Genomic DNA, 15662 nt, shown 5'->3' on the forward strand with positions numbered 1-15662 from the left:
ACTTGATCGATACCATGGGCTACCATGATTCAAGGACTTTTCTGCTAGCTCTCAGATCGCTTTGAAGGGGACAGTCGTTATGAGTCATGTATAATGAGAGGAAATAAAAATGACTGACAATGGGTGTTGTTTTTAATTGTTTTATTAGTACGGTTCATTACAAATAGATTGTCTATACAAAGCGTTTGGATCTTGAAATAGAAGTATTTTAAAATGGTAGTTAATTAAAAATAAGGATACCTCGTTGTAAATGAAATTTGGCAAACAAAATTATTTTCTTGTCGTGCAATCATTATGCCTTCATTATGATTCACCCGGCGAAAATAATCCGCTAATACGGAGATTGATACGGGTTTTTGAACCTGAACAAGGGAAAGGTCTAGCGCAGGTTCAACGATCTATACATGTGATGGCCGTTGTAGTTGAAGGACTGAGATCACCGCATAGATCACCACGAAGAATGCTAAAGACTGTTGTTACGAAAGTGATGGTACCATCAGGGAATTCAATTGTCATTTTAACTATCCGGCAACGTTATTTATGTGTTCGAACGGGTAAACAAAATCTGAACGTTCAGAATCCTTTCACTCGGTGCAGCATCTTCATAGGCTTTAAATCATTTCAACATTAACTATGCGGGATTATCTGCTATGTGCATCCAATCTTGATCGTAGCTCGTTTATAAAGGGTAGAGATGTTTCAAGGTTTTCGTTAGATGTTAATTCAGCTTCTCGAAGAGAGGAGATCGAGATGAAGTTCATTGAACTCAACCGTGTGTACATTTGTTGGCAACACGATCAATTAGAGTTCTCAGGATTTATTTATTGGCTTGTAATAAAATTATCGACGTAGAGAAGCAAATTGAATTTATTGGAAGAATAAGAGTGGCAGTTCTCGATTTGGCTAGAATCTCACCGTAAATTCATTTAACCTCAATTTTATCAATTTGCTAAACATCCACTTTGATTAAATCTTGATATTCAATATCAATCTTCATTGGATTTTCTTATATTAATAGCAGTAGTTTGGATAAAACTAGATGCTTCTTTTAGTGTTCCAAGCGAGATAGAACTTTCGAAAACCACCACACAACGGAGCGTGTTCTAATTTAAAATTGATGCAACTTAATTGCGCATTAACGAGGTAATGCTTGTAATCGAGAACAAATCCGATTTCACCGGATCTACTTACGCGTTAACACGCGCGGTCCTGTGATTCATCATGATCAAGAACATTTAGTAATTTCTATCAAGTATCTGAATAATAATTCAATTTGCTTCTGACATTTACAGAAAAGAAATTATATTTCCTTTTATCAATTCTAATTTACTTTTACAAATCATGAATCGACATAATTGCAGGAGTTCACACGTCAGACGTACGTCTGACTATAGATATCCAATTTCACTGCGTCAGTTAGCATCAACTATTCTGTTAAATCAACATTCAAAAAAAAAATAGACAATTCAGCATTCCACGATACAAAGCATCGCCCGTCAATCTTAATCGTCATTTTCCTCATTATCCAGGAAAAATGAAGTATCATTAAAATCTCAGGTTAGCAACATCTCGATACGATGCAGATGTATGAAATTGATTTATTTTTGGTATCATTGTTCACGATTGGACACGATTGAAATTCAATTTTCTGGTCGTTTCACGGTCCATCTTTGATTTTCCTTTTCCGGTTCGGGCGATGACGATACTCGGGCACGCCTCGAAGAACGAAGTGCTCGATGGCCCACCAAAAGAGCGAGGCGATCGCGAGCGAGCAAACGAGCGGATTGTCGTGTCGGCAGGTATTCGATAGCACCGCAAGGGTCGTCGACCGCAGGTGCTACACGCTCGTTCGCTCGTTCGGCTTGCTTGTTCGTCCTCGGCACGGCCGAAACTTACAGCACCGCTGCCCTCTCTATCTCTCGTTCGGGAAAAAAGATTTACAGTCAGGTCGGCTTTTATTTTTCTGCGGGCGTTGTTCCACTATCCGTGGCCGGGCGATAATGCTAGCCGTAATTGGTCAGGAATTTCGGCGTTGAACAGTCGGGATCCTTGATACGAAAGCAAGAGTACTTGCGGCCAAAATCGAGCCGAAAAGCGAAAACGAATATGTTATAAATTTTATAGACTGATGGGAGATAAGCTGTCAATAGAAAAAGGATTGAAATTAAATTTGAACTGTGCCTTGCTATACATGGTCTATTATCGGTTCTACAAAAAATAGAATTTTCATTTATTTACTCGAAGAAACTAAAAGCTTAGTAAATTCAGATATCGGTAAGCCAACATCCTCTTTAGCTGGAAACAGGAAGACACATGCGCCTGTTTCACGTAACATGGCCGGTTGAAATCTAATGTAAATCGACAAAAGGCTACGCGGCCTTCTAACACATTGTAAGAGGGCCGAAAAGCAGCGGGAAGTTTTGAACGAGTACCCGGTTCCCGAGCCGATTCACCTCGACAAAGCTTGGCCGCAGGACAATGACCCCTGAGCCACCACGTGGCCAGTGATGTCTCTTCCCCGTCAAACCACCTTACCTGCCTGATTTAAAGCAACCACCCGGCCGTGAACCTTTGAGTCTCTTCCTAGGGTCTCCACCTTTTCCCTTCGTCTTCCTCTCTCTCCTTGTTCCTCCTAGTCCTGTTGGTATTTCTATCTAGCCGCGAGTAGACAGGGCTCGTCGACATGCTCGACTTCGCAAAGATGCGGCAGGACACGCAAGAATGGGATTGTCGCGATTAGGACAGGTGTGAAAATAGAGAGGTGTGAAAATAGGGTTGACGTAAGAGGGTGTCGATCGAAGGGTGGATTGTAAAATGGGTTAACAGCGAGGGTGTAGCTTAGGAAATAATGTCAATGTCAATGACGATATTACGTGTTATATTTACGGAATACTATTTTTTCCTTCGATCGATAATTAACACAAGATAAGGTAATATTTTTTAAGAAAAAGGATCATCATCTTTTGATACACAGTGAAAAATAAGATGCAAGATCAGCGACTGCATCTGCACTATGCACTTCCGTGTTGTCAGCCGAGTTAAACATTCCATTAACACGTGTCATCGACACGAAGATCTGACGTTCCTATCAAATTACAGGACGAACGATCTGTACTCACGTGCACTCTTTTTGTCTCCAATTTCATTGTCTCAGACATTTTCGACACGTATCCTACACTTGATAAGCAGTTTTAGACTCGATGCATCATAAGTTCTACGAGAAATGCATCTTCGGTTAAAATTAAATTCCAATGAATTCCAAGTTAATCGTATTGGAAAGGGGGAACTATTCTTCTAAGAATGGACGGATTAATGGGCCCCGTTGAAACATTAGACGATTCGAAAAATTCTATCTCTGGCCATCTAATGCCTCGTCCCTCTTTGTCCTCACGGTTTTTCTCTAGCTCCATCGGCAAGGTCGACGATCCTTGGGAGAAAAGATTATTAAGCACGGTCGCGTTACGTGGACCTTCGGTAAATGGCCGCGGTTCGTGCAGCAAGGTGCACTGACCGCAGATAGAAACACGTGGACGCGGACCGTGTCGGTGACGGTGGTTCCGTGGAAGGGAAGTAAAAAATGGAGAGGGGAGTTTGGAAGGGCTGATGATTTCACGTGAAGGCTCAACAGTCATTGTACGTGACGAAATAAACGTAGACCTCTTATGAAATGCCTGGCAAACGTGTGACAGTATGGCGTTTTGTCAGTTTCGCCGAAATAAACGGGATTCCGTTTTGGAAGTTCCGCGTGTCTCTTCAAAAATATGCTTCTTCATGTTTCTAACGAAATATTTCGTACAAACTTGTAACGCTTGAAATAATGAATATTTTATTGTTTACATCGTTAAATTTGCATATTAGAGTGTTGTCACAAAAAGGATAATCTAGGGTTACAGGTCTCTTGATGAATATTTTATTTAGACACCAATTTATGTTTGTAGAGGATAACAGGATTAAAAAGATCAAGGTTTTTGTAAATACATTAAATGATGGCAAAAGCGAGAAATGGATGGAAATTGAAGTGGGTTAGGTTTGTTTGCACACACAGTTCAGCACACGATCTCTTAGCCCAATTCGCACCTCTAAATTTACTGCAACCTCTGCAGAAATGCGATTACAACTTCCCACTTGTGTGTCTTATTTTAGACACGGATGGTCACTTTCAGATTTTGCTCTGTTGCTCTAAAAATCATATAACCCTTTATTTTATTAATTGCAATTATTGTGTTCAAAATCATCTAATTTCATTTTTCTGAACTTAGAAGAGCTATTAAAAAATTTAAAAAAATTTTATATTCAAAACTCTTGCATTTCTCAATTACTCCAAGAAACTGCTAAAGTCTTCTCCACTTGCGATCACTGAAAAATGATTGAAACGTACAATACCATTAATAAAATATTAGAAAATTGAAGAAAAATGAAAGACAAAGGGAATTAATTAGTATGAAGAAATATCGGTGAACGGAGTAGGAAGATGCGTGCAGCCCTAGGGTACGGTTCCTGTTTTCTTCTCTCCCTTCTCATCGGTATCCTTTTTCTCCTAATCATGCGGCTTCTAGTGACGTAACAGCAAGGTCTTACGGTACCTCCGGGAACAGGCCTACATTACGTGAGTATCCCTACACGCGACCCGCACGTACGTGTACATTACGTATATACCTGCGTAGAAGATCCGCTACACGTTGTTTCACTCGTTTCTCTCCTTCTTCTTCTCCTTCTTCTTTTGTCTACCATTCTTCTCTTCCAATACTCTTTGATCCGTGTTTCGCTCCGAGCAGCTCATTGAAGCGGTATTCTGAAAACGATTAACGGTTTAAGCCGTCTCCCTTAATCTTTGATCGTTATTTTAATGCATGCCCGATTGTTTCCTAATTGTATGCAACGTTTGTACCTTCCTCGATGCTGACTTGGCTGGTCTCATTCAGCGAAGATCGTTGAACGATGAGTAACCGCTTCCTCCTTGATTGCTGCTTGCCCACGAATAAATCGGTACCGAATTAAAGACTCTTGGCTGAAAGGGATTTATTCACCGGTGTGTCGTTACATTCTCAAACAAGTTCGCCATCTTTCCGAATATTTCGTTCAAAGATGTTCAAATTTCATTCCAGTGGAATAGAAAAAAATTTGATTCCAAACAAGGTATCTAACGATCTAATGTTTGTTCTGAACGTGTTGCGGTAGATCTCCTGAACCAGGCCTCGGAAAATTCGATTCAATCTAACTAGAACGTATAACGTACCGCGTAATTAATAAAGAGGATCTTGAGAAATGGAGTTCGTTATCTTTCATAATCATCGAACTCGGATAACAATTGTTCCGCGGTACAATTGAAATAAAAATTTATTAGAACCTGATAGTCTTTGAAGTTCGTAGAGAGACCGTGAAAAAATAGAAAGTATCACTTTTAAGAATTATTTTTTCAAAGAGGCCTAAGTGTAACGTGTGTGAATTCAAATGTCAAACGGTTCCCTCGAATTCCTTGGGAACTGATCGTTAATTCAGCCCGTAGAATTCGTCATCTCGTCTAGGGTCATCGACGCGGTCGTTTTCCCTTGTTTTCTGATCGGTATGCGCGGGTGCTTAGGCGGGACGTCGACAGGTGAGCAGAAACATACGTATATATACCTGTAACACGTACGTATGTATACGTATGTAAGATACAGTTAGGAGTACCGTTCTGAAAATGCAACGGCTCGTATCGGGCCGAAGAGAGCGAGGAGAGTGTATTCGGTGTGTAGCCTTTGCTTGTAGTCGGCTCGAGCGACGCTTTAACTCAAACGGACACAGCGAGAGGCGGGGATTCAGTCGAAAGGGGTATAACGGTAGCGATAAATTCAATGGCACGGACACGATGAAACACGGAATATAAGCGTTCTACGTTACGTGCAAATAATTATAACCCGATAAATGGTATACCTCTGTTTTCCTTAGCTCAATTGTTCTAACCGAAGTAATTGGGACAGATAAATTAAACTTCCCCCGATTCGTTAGAAAGCACGTACGATACTTAAAATTTTGGTTAAAAGGGAAAAAAATCAATTAAAATTCTAAATATTTCAAAAATGAAGACAATCGTGTATTATCGAGCTAATCAAAATTCAACTTCAATCGATATGCTGGAATAAAAATGAAAATTCTAAGTCACTTTTATGGAAACCAACGAGCAGATCGATCTGCAACAACAACACAGCGACCTACTATACGAATGAAACAAAAAATACACACAGTTGGAACGAATATATTATTGTAGAACTACCTCACCTTAAAGGGACACGATCCTTCTCGCAGCTTTCCAACCCCTTCATTTCCTTCCTCCCTTGATTTCGATCCTACGCTCTGATGATAATGAAAAATTGATGAAACGAGTCGAAGAACGAATGGTATCTGATCGAATTTCGTGAAATTGATTAGAGCAACGTTGAAAGGGTAAAAATGATAGAAGATACGAATGTGGTAACCTTATCGCTTTGAAGACGGAACAGTCTATCTGGCTGACGAATACAGGCTGGTAACGGATCGAACGAGTACTATCCAGAGCGCGCAGTGGCGGCGCGTGCGCGTCTCATCCCTGAATCGCGTTTAACCAATGAAACACCCTCTTACACTGGCCCTGAGGGGTAGAACATTCCGATATATTTCGGGCAATTTCTATCGGCTACGGGATCGCAAGAAAATTCGCCGTGAAAAGATGCGAGAAAGTGCGAGACTCTGGATGGTGTCGGTGGGCAGAATAAGTTGGCAGGGGATGTTTACGAAATGGACGATCTACGAGGGAAAAGACCCGTATGAATCAGTGTAATCCGGGGCGGGGTGGTAGTAAAACGGTGGCTCAACACTGGCTGCCATCTGCTGACGGTCGTTTTAAGCTCGAGCCACTGGTTCCCCGTGAAGTGCATTGCCGAAACGAGACGTTCGGCACCGAAACGACATCACCGTTAGCTCGTTTTTTTCCTCGAAAAAGGATCGACAGTGATCCAGGTGTACGTGCAGCGATCCATTGAACCGCGTTATCAACCGCGACGCGAGACAACCTCGTGACAGTGTAGTTCTCCCGTGGTACCGTGTGTTGTGTTCCTCTGCCAGAATCGAGAGAACGGAACGGTCACGTACCAGCTAGCTAGCCAGGATGACGGACACGAGAATGACGTAAAGCCCACGAGGCCAAGTGGATACGACCGACGGTCTACACTCGTTTCCGACGAAACGTCAAAAACCTCTTCGTCGAACGTGATCCGAGACTTGGCATGCGATCCAAGGAAGTATGGAAATCAGGCGGCTCCTGAGTCCTGCTACCTCGATCGAAACCTGACCGAACTGAACGATGATCGATATCGAGTGGATACTATTCGTGGGTGCAATGATCTTCCACGAGAAAACTATGTGCGATAAACCTTCAGGCGAATGGAGTACGCTCGATGATTGAAACTCTGTCAGACTCGACAGCGAACTTTTTGTTATCGTTCCACTGGTGAACGCAGATCGAGACTGGCGATAGTGGTAGCAGTTTATAAAGCGAATCACGTTAGTTCTACTTGTACGATGTAAAATCGAGATAAGAGCGAGGACGATTAGAAGGAGGCGAAATGTGATGGAATAGGAAACGTGAACGAGGCTTTCGAATTGTTTCCCTACGTCGTACGACGTCGTGTTGAACGACGAGGCTGGTTGTTAACGGAATATCGACCGAAAAGCGTAGCTACCGAATTAGTCGTGGCGAAGGTCGCACAGAAAACTCGTACGATTCGCCCTTTGGATGACAACCCTAAGTCAAAGCTCTCTGGACGGACACAGCCCTTGTCAACGAGGGAGCTTGGAGAAAATATTCGATTGCTTGTTTCTTTTTTTTCGAAAATTCCTGGACAAACGTATCGTAACTCGAATCTATCTAGTGTGTATACATATATATTTTGGAGACTGAAAGAGGGACATGTAATTCGGTGAGCATCGATAATTACCTGGGTCAAGATTAACTATCCAGGGAACGTTGAAACCGAAAGTGCGAACTGGATGCAACACTCTCGGAGAACAGTTTTCTGAACGAGACCTACTGACCTATCGACTCGACGTTCCTCCTCTCACCATTTTGTTCCCTCTTCTTTTTTTTTTTTTTTTGTTACTTTTACCCTGTTGGATTATCGAATAGCTAAATTGGCACATCAGAGGACACCGACCGGTGGTGGAAGTGGTATTTAGAAGGCAAGGGGGCGATGTAGCTGCGCGTACGAACGCGCGGGTGAATCGAAGAGAGTCGTTCTTTGAACGAGACCCACTGACCTATCGACTCGCTGCTCTACTCCTACCCTTTGCCGTCTTTCTTTCCTCGCTACCCTATTTCTACATTTTCCACCCTTCCGTTTGTTGGCGTGCCGCTGCCGGGACATTTGTAATTCCATTCCCTCACGCCCCTCGTCGGGGGGGTAAAAGTTCGAGGATAACCTAACAGATAGGTGTGTGAACCGTCAAGCACATACAGAGAATTAAGAAACGAAGAGTGCCTAAAGTATTTTTTCAATCGGTACTTCACGACTGAACAGAGATTTCTAGTTGTACAATTTCGTGATTCTATCCCCTCTTGCCTTTCGACATCTTGCTTGTTACTGCGCTTTCGAGACTTTTTTACTTGTGTTTTTTAACGATAAGCGCCTCGTGTTCAGGGTAATGGTTTTTTAATTCCTTCTGTTGTAGTTGATCAAGTATATTTAGGGTATCGATAATACAAGGTGAAGAGTGCCTAAAATTTGATGCCTTCTCGACTGATTATCGGAGACCGACGCGATCCGTTGTGTCTCTCTTGTTCTTGAATTTATCGTACCTCATTGTTTCGAATTTCTCTTTCTCTTCGTCACGGGAGCGGAATTTCTCTCTTCGTAAGGATAAAGTTGGACGATTCGGATAACGGTTCCGATCGATACGATAAAACAGTGCCTCAGATTAATATCCTCCTCTCGACTGATCGACGGAGAAACATAGAAATTTTAAGCTTCCTTCGTTTATCGCGATTTTTCGCTTGTCCTTTTCGTTCCGATGATTATAAGAACTTTACACAAATTTAATAAGCAGAGATATTGCTAATCGTATCTTTTTCTTTAAAAATTTTTATCAACCTCATTAGAAACACTCCTCTCCCTGATCACCTTAACGCTTCGCCAATCAATCGCAGACTGATAAAGATCGATCGTGCGCGAATAAAACACTAGAATCCTCTAATATTTATCGTTCCACGATTACCTCGATGTCTTACATCCTCGTTGCATCGAGAGCAGGATCGTCGAAGAATCGCGTGTCTTTGGAACTGCTGTACACATCGGAGAAGAAAATAAATCCACGTTTTCCGTTCAGCAGGTTGCCAACTTAATCGAATCGTCGAACTTTAATCGGGTCGACTGCGCGATCGATCGAACGGTACAGCAGCCCTTGACAGTGCGTCTTTAATCTCGTTGACGGAAGAGATGGCATCCAGATCGCGTTTCGAACTCTTCGTGATGCCCTCGGACGCTAAACAAGATTGCACGACGATCGTCGATGAATTTTCTTGTAAAAGCCTGACGAGCTGGTGCAGTCATTCGTCGGACATAGTCTGATCGTAAAATAAGAAGAAAATTATCCACAGCAATAAACAATATCGAGCACGTTGCAAAGACAAGCAACGAATTCTCCTGGAAATAACGTAAAAGAAAAAAAAGGAAAAATCTTATTGGCAAGCAGGAGCCTCGTCATCAATTTTCCAGCTGCGAGATCGAAACGTGTCTGATCCAATACGTTCATCATGCACTTGCCCTAACAAATCATTAAGCAAAATCAGAAAACGTCGAGGCTCGTTGCGATACAATCGATCGCGTACCTTTATTATTTGAGCTGCAATGTTGTGATTGTGATTTAAATAAAAAAGACTGCTCGCATAGAACGATAAAAACGTGAAAATCATGGCGGAAAGCGCGGCGAGTCCGGGCACCGTGCAAGTGGCTGCGAACAGTCCGCAACAACAGCAACAGTCGCAACAATCGCAACAAACGCAACAGAATCAACAACCGCCGGATATAAGCAGCTCGCAGTTGGCGTCGCCACCGATCACGGGCACAGGTACGAATAGGAAACGATCGAGATCTTCCGGTAGGGTTATATTTAAGATCTATGGGCATCTCAATTTAGTTTTCTTTTAATTATTCCATTGTGACGTACGGTTCCTTTCGTAGCTGTCTCGGATTCTTAATTCGAATGATCTTCGAGTGAACATTTTTCATTCAAAAATATGTTTGTTTTATTCGAAGGTTATTCGAATGAAATTTTTCTTCCCCAAAGGTGAAAGATAGGTTTATATTTTTGAAAAAAAGGAAGGTTAGCAGGATGTTATTCCCTTTGTTTGAGGTGCAGTAGGAGAATCTTGTGAATCGTTAGTAAGCTCTCTTGGAGAAGAAAAGCTTGATGAAGTTAGAACTTCAACGGGCTTAACGAATGAAAGGCGACGGTCGGGGTTATTCTTCTCTTTTTCCCTGGTTGGGGTCACGTTGTGTAGCTGTAACGAAGGGCCATTACATCCTGCTAAAACGGATCAATGTTGGACGTATAATGCGTTCAGGGGGATGCTTTTCGACTCGTGCGACACCGCGTCGCGCTTTAATTAACGAAATTAATTTCGACCTGGTAGACTGGTCGCGATGTAATCGATTTCAACGAGTGAAAAGATATCTCTGCGGTTAGATATCTCTGTTTCTCTTGCTCTTGTCAATGTAAAATTTGACGGAAGATATTCAATTTCCCGAATTCGTAATTAAACATTTGCACCTGTTCACCTGTTTCATAAGGTTAATCGGACATTTGCATTCAATTTGCAAATTGATTTTTACCGTCCGATATTATACATGCAAATTAACCGTGCTTTTAGATCAAATTGATTAAACAGAACGTAAAAGAGGAAATATTTTTAACACATCGATCATTCAAAATTATCTTTCTCTTTTCTTTTAGATACTAATTATTTAATTAAATTACATTCGTAGTGTCAGTCAACCGTAACCGACGCGACGGCTAACGTGTTAACATAAATAAAACACTATAATAAAATAATGTTCAACTGGAAACTATATAAAAAAATAAAACCTGTCTGAGACTTGTCTATATCGGATACCATCTTAACGTAAACTGTTTCACGATAACCGATAACGATGGAATGGCAGTTAGGTCTTTCACTCGAATAACCGATGCAATTCACGCAGCATAGCCACTCCTCGCTGAAATCAGGAACGATCAGAATCCACTATTACCATATCGATCGTCGAAGTCAATCTTCCTAGAGCTTCGATCATCTACGATCAAACATTCTGAGCTGCCTTAGGCAACTTACAATTAGGTTCACTCTGAAAATCAGCATCTTTCTGTCTCTTTGAGTATGGGTAATTTTGGCCTCAAATAAATATAAACAAGCTAATTAGGAAAAATTTTATTCACATTCGAATCCTGTCTTAAATGATACAAAATTTTGGACATAGAGGATCGGTCGAAAGACATCAGAGGATCCTGTTCGGTTGATTCAACTCTGTACTCGAGGTTCGTCCTCGGCGAGGAGGAAAGGGATGATAAATCAAAGTTGAATTAGCGAACAAGAAACGTTGGTTCGAGGTCGATTCGACGAGCTGGTCGCGTCGTTCGCGTAATGAAGGGCCATTACTCGTCTCGCGGGTTGTACACCGAGACGGAGCGGCCCGATATGCCGCCGCTTTTCGTGCACGCTTCTCATCCCACGGCGCGATCCGGCGTGGCGCGGCACGGCCGGAGCGAACCAGGCAAGGCAAAGAAGGAGAAAGAAGGAGCGCGCGAGTCGCGTTAGCGGATCTGTCGGTCGAGTAACGGAACGCTTTCGAGTACCGCTAGCACCGGCTCTGACGCGGTTACCGGACACCGTTACTTCGGTGATCCGCGAGTACCCACCACGTGCTGCTGTCTCACCATTCGTTCGCTTTTGAAGCGCGCGGCGCGTCCGACTGGAAGGGAAAACGTGCAACCGGGACGAAGCGGGGTGAATTCGACGAATCGTGGAAAAATCGACGATCCCTCGGGCCTAGACGGGATCCGCAATGGATCGTACGCGTTCCCGTACCATTCCCGCCAGATCCTCCAGTTCCGTTTACATTAACTCGATTCATTGTTACACGACACGAATAAACGTCGCCGACTACTCGGAGCATTGCATAAAAACGAATTCAGAAGTAGTACAAATCAATCATCATGATTTTTCAAATGGAAGAGAGATAGATAATTGCATTATAATTAAGCATATGTTGGATGGGATACGTTTTATCGAAAAATGCTACCGAGTGGCAGTCGATAATTAGCGCGTGATCAAAAATTAATCGCCGTTTATCAAGGAGTCAATCCAATCGCTAACACGAAATATTACTTAACTGTATTGCGGTAGCACGGCGACAAGTTTCTTATCATAATGGGTTGGTCATTTCATCGCGAACGCGTTGAAACCCTTTGGAAGATAATGGAACCGGTTGCGACGAAGGTGTGGGTCACCAAGAGCGGGTGATAGAATCACAGTTAACCATGTTATTTTTTAACTGTTCGTATTATTATCTTTCCACCGTGACAGTTAACGTTATTAAACATTTGGTACCATGGGCTAACAGTAGGTATGACAAAAATTGACACCCTTTCAAGTAGAATATCGCGTGATGGACGGATGCAATTTTCAGCGAAAGGGTTGATAAAGAATTAGACTACTTAGACGGAAAGATCCAAGCTTTACATTTACATTGCTGCTTTAGCGGGTGAAAAGAGCCGTTTTAATCGTTTCGTTAAGGCTGTGAGACGCGTCGTCATGCACGCGTATTACGCATAACGGAAAAGGAAGCCTTCAAAGGAATCGGTGTTCACGCGAACACGATCTCTCTCTCAGACACATCTCCCGGGTCTAGAGGTTAGGAGGCCAGGCATTTTGCAGTTTACAGCTCGTGTCCGGTACCATGGGAAAATTTACGAGGCAATACGTGCATAATACGTTCATTAACCATCCATCGAGGGTTTTTTTTCTTCTCTCTATTCACGGACGCGTCGCGTCGTGAAAATAATATTTGCTTAACGCCAAATCTATGCACGTATATCTTGTTAGCAGCTTGTACCGTTCTTTTAACGATCGTTTCGCAGGCTCGTTAATTTTTAGCGCGCGTACATTCCATCGGTAACCATTCGTCTCTGTGAATTTTTAAAAACATTCAACCCTTTGCTGTTTTTCAATCCAGGATTCACCCGTTTTTTCCATATCGCTGGCAAACAAATTTTCGAGGATCCTACCGTCCGGAAACCAGAGACGTTTCCGTGCAAAATATTTCTTTTTTCTCCCGCTATTCTATCTCGATGAATTATTTTCATCCGTGTTTTGACGGAAGTCGAAACGATATCCGTTGTGTTTTTTTCCTTTTTTTATTTTCACCGAGGGAATATTTATTTTCTCATTTGTTCTTTGTTCCCGGATTAACAATTTCAACTCCCGTCGTTCTTGTTCGCCAACCGCGATATCGCGTTCGACTATCGTTTAATGAGCAATTCATTTTCATCTGTCCCGGCGAGTAATTAACGAACCTCGTAGTTCATCGACACGGTCCGATGATTATTGATATCGGCGACACGTCAACTATTTAAGGCTCTCTGTTGTCGCAGGTTAAGGTTTTGTCGACATTTGCGCAGCTTTATCTTTATTGTCAGCGTTTCTGTGTCGTTGGACTACCTGTGCATGCATCATACCGGGATCGCAAAACACATCTCGCGGATCTACAGGTTACCAGGTCAGCCAGTTTGCTATTTACCGCACGTGCACTGCACATACCGTTGATATGCGATAAACCTGGGTTCATGTTTTTCTGACTCGCACACTTTTTGGCGCATATCTGCAGGGAAATTGCGTGCTTCAATTGTTTTTAATAGACGTCGTGAATAATTGAATCAAAGGTTTCAAATGTAGAGCGAATAATTTCAGAAGAAATAAACCACGGTTCTTTATTATTCAAACGTTCTTATCATGTATTTTGGTGCTACTGAAAAATTACTTAGGATACCATCGTTTTTATTTTCTAAATTAAAAAGTTTTCCCTTCAAATTTAGGCGAATCAATCAAGGTAGCACAGATTTTTAAATATCCTCGTTGCTGAAAGAAAGGGAAGGCTGTGATTTATAGTCTTCGCGTTTGAAGCTACACCGCTTCGAAGCTCAAATTAACATCAATTTGTGCGGTTTAACGTTATTAACGCTTGGTCGATAAACGTGACCGAGTAATAGTTTTCATACCGAAGATTAAAAGAAATTTCAGTTCCTTGCGAATTTTTGTAATCGCTCGTGCGCAGCTTTGTACTGTTGCCGTGAAAATAAATTGCGACGAACGGTAAGCTTCTTTTCGCGAAATTCTTCGATAAGAATATTAACACTCCGTTGAAATTTTATTTCTACAAAGAAACGTATAATCTATGTATGCACATCGGACTCTGTTTCTTTTACGAATTACGAATTATGATTTATTTTCATCGAACAGAGTCTTTGCTCGTCGAAGGCTGATGAATTACCCCATTCTCGTATTGATTAATGCTTTCACAGATTACGTTACAATTATATCATACGCGTGTTTCTTGTGCACCATTTTTCTGGAGAATGGAGACTTGGGAGTAACGTGTCCGGGCATTAATCACGCAAGTACATCTGCTTGGGTCTGAGGGTTACCAGGTCAGGCACTTTGCCATTAAACGTTTGTGCCCGGCACGCGGAGCAAATGCATGTTATATATTCCGTCGATGTTTATTCGTTTATCAATTTCTGGCATCTTTTACATCGTGCTAAAACCTACGAGAAAATTATCCCTCCTCTGGCATACTGCGTCGTTGAATTCCAGAAGAAATTTTCATTTTTCAAAAGTTGCCTTCAAGTTTTTTTTTCTATTGCAAGAAAGTTGAGACATTTCACTTAAATTTCACTTGTGTATTAAATTAAAAGCTTTTCTAAATATTTCGTCGTTATTAATATGGGGGAAAAATGATTTATCTATATTTTAATATGGGTAGTCCTTTGAGTTATGTAATAATATAACAATAACAAGAAATATACATTATTATATTTGAATAAATCATTGAAGTACTTCGTAGGATTCGTTGCTTTTCAACTGCTCAACGATGCAATTAATTTTTTTCAGAATAATTTTACTCTTCTATATTCCACCACATAAAGAAAATCAATTTATCTATCTTCAATTCTTTGCAGAAATAAAATAATTAGTACTTTAAGAGGTACTCGTGCTCTGCGGATGATTAACATTCAATAAAAATCTGGTGTATTTTAATTTCCATTGTTTGATATCGTTTGCAAGGTTCTTCAGTATTCAATTGCAGAACAGAAAATCTAATTATTTGTGTAGCTTATTGGTTTATTAAAATTTCAGCACAAAGCGATGCAAATTCGTGAGAGGGTTCCTTTTTTTCAAAATCGTAGTCTGAATGATAAGAGATGGTACGGTTTAATGGCTAAGGGTTGAACTACGAAAGAATTCCTCTAATCGATATCCGACAACGATGGAACGTTTCCACGGTATTTTATTGCGAGGGTTAGTTCGGTAGCTTCTCGCCATTTCCTTCGGGACGTATCAAACAGCCGGATAAGCAGGAACATTGAGCAATTCAAGTGTA

General features: G+C 41.6%; 1 protein-coding gene and 1 long non-coding RNA gene across 10 annotated transcripts in view; one reads left to right on the plus strand and one right to left on the minus strand.

Annotated features, from left to right (window-relative positions):
* Positions 1-15662, plus strand: part of Hr3 (nuclear hormone receptor 3 ROR-beta) — a 108666-nt gene that overhangs the window by 12968 nt on the left and 80036 nt on the right. For 4 of the 8 annotated variants that reach the window (XR_013063592.1, XR_004580593.2, XM_034317388.2 and 1 more), the window contains exon 1: positions 6753-10107. The exons of 2 other annotated variants lie outside the window; for them this stretch is intronic. Coding sequence is in view for 4 of the 6 variants with exons in the window: in XM_034317388.2 (XP_034173279.2) it covers positions 9921-10107 (187 nt within the window). In the remaining 2 variants the exon portion in view is untranslated. Of the gene's footprint in view, positions 1-6752; positions 10108-15662 lie in introns of those variants that run through there. 2 more of the 8 variants (XM_034317396.2, XM_034317402.2) reach the window with 1 other exon arrangement.
* On the minus strand, positions 1413-6787 carry LOC117601083 (uncharacterized). Of its 2 annotated transcripts, XR_004580597.2 has the most exons (4): positions 6259-6787; positions 4889-4964; positions 4657-4792; positions 1413-4356 (listed from the first exon to the last, which is right to left on the minus strand). It is a non-coding gene; the product is annotated as an uncharacterized LOC117601083 (long non-coding RNA). The 2 variants fall into 2 exon arrangements; XR_004580594.2 differs by having other exon boundaries at positions 1413-4792.

This window comes from Osmia lignaria, chromosome 16, assembly GCF_051020975.1.
Source record: "Osmia lignaria lignaria isolate PbOS001 chromosome 16, iyOsmLign1, whole genome shotgun sequence".
NCBI classification, from domain to species: Eukaryota; Metazoa; Arthropoda; class Insecta; order Hymenoptera; family Megachilidae; genus Osmia; species Osmia lignaria.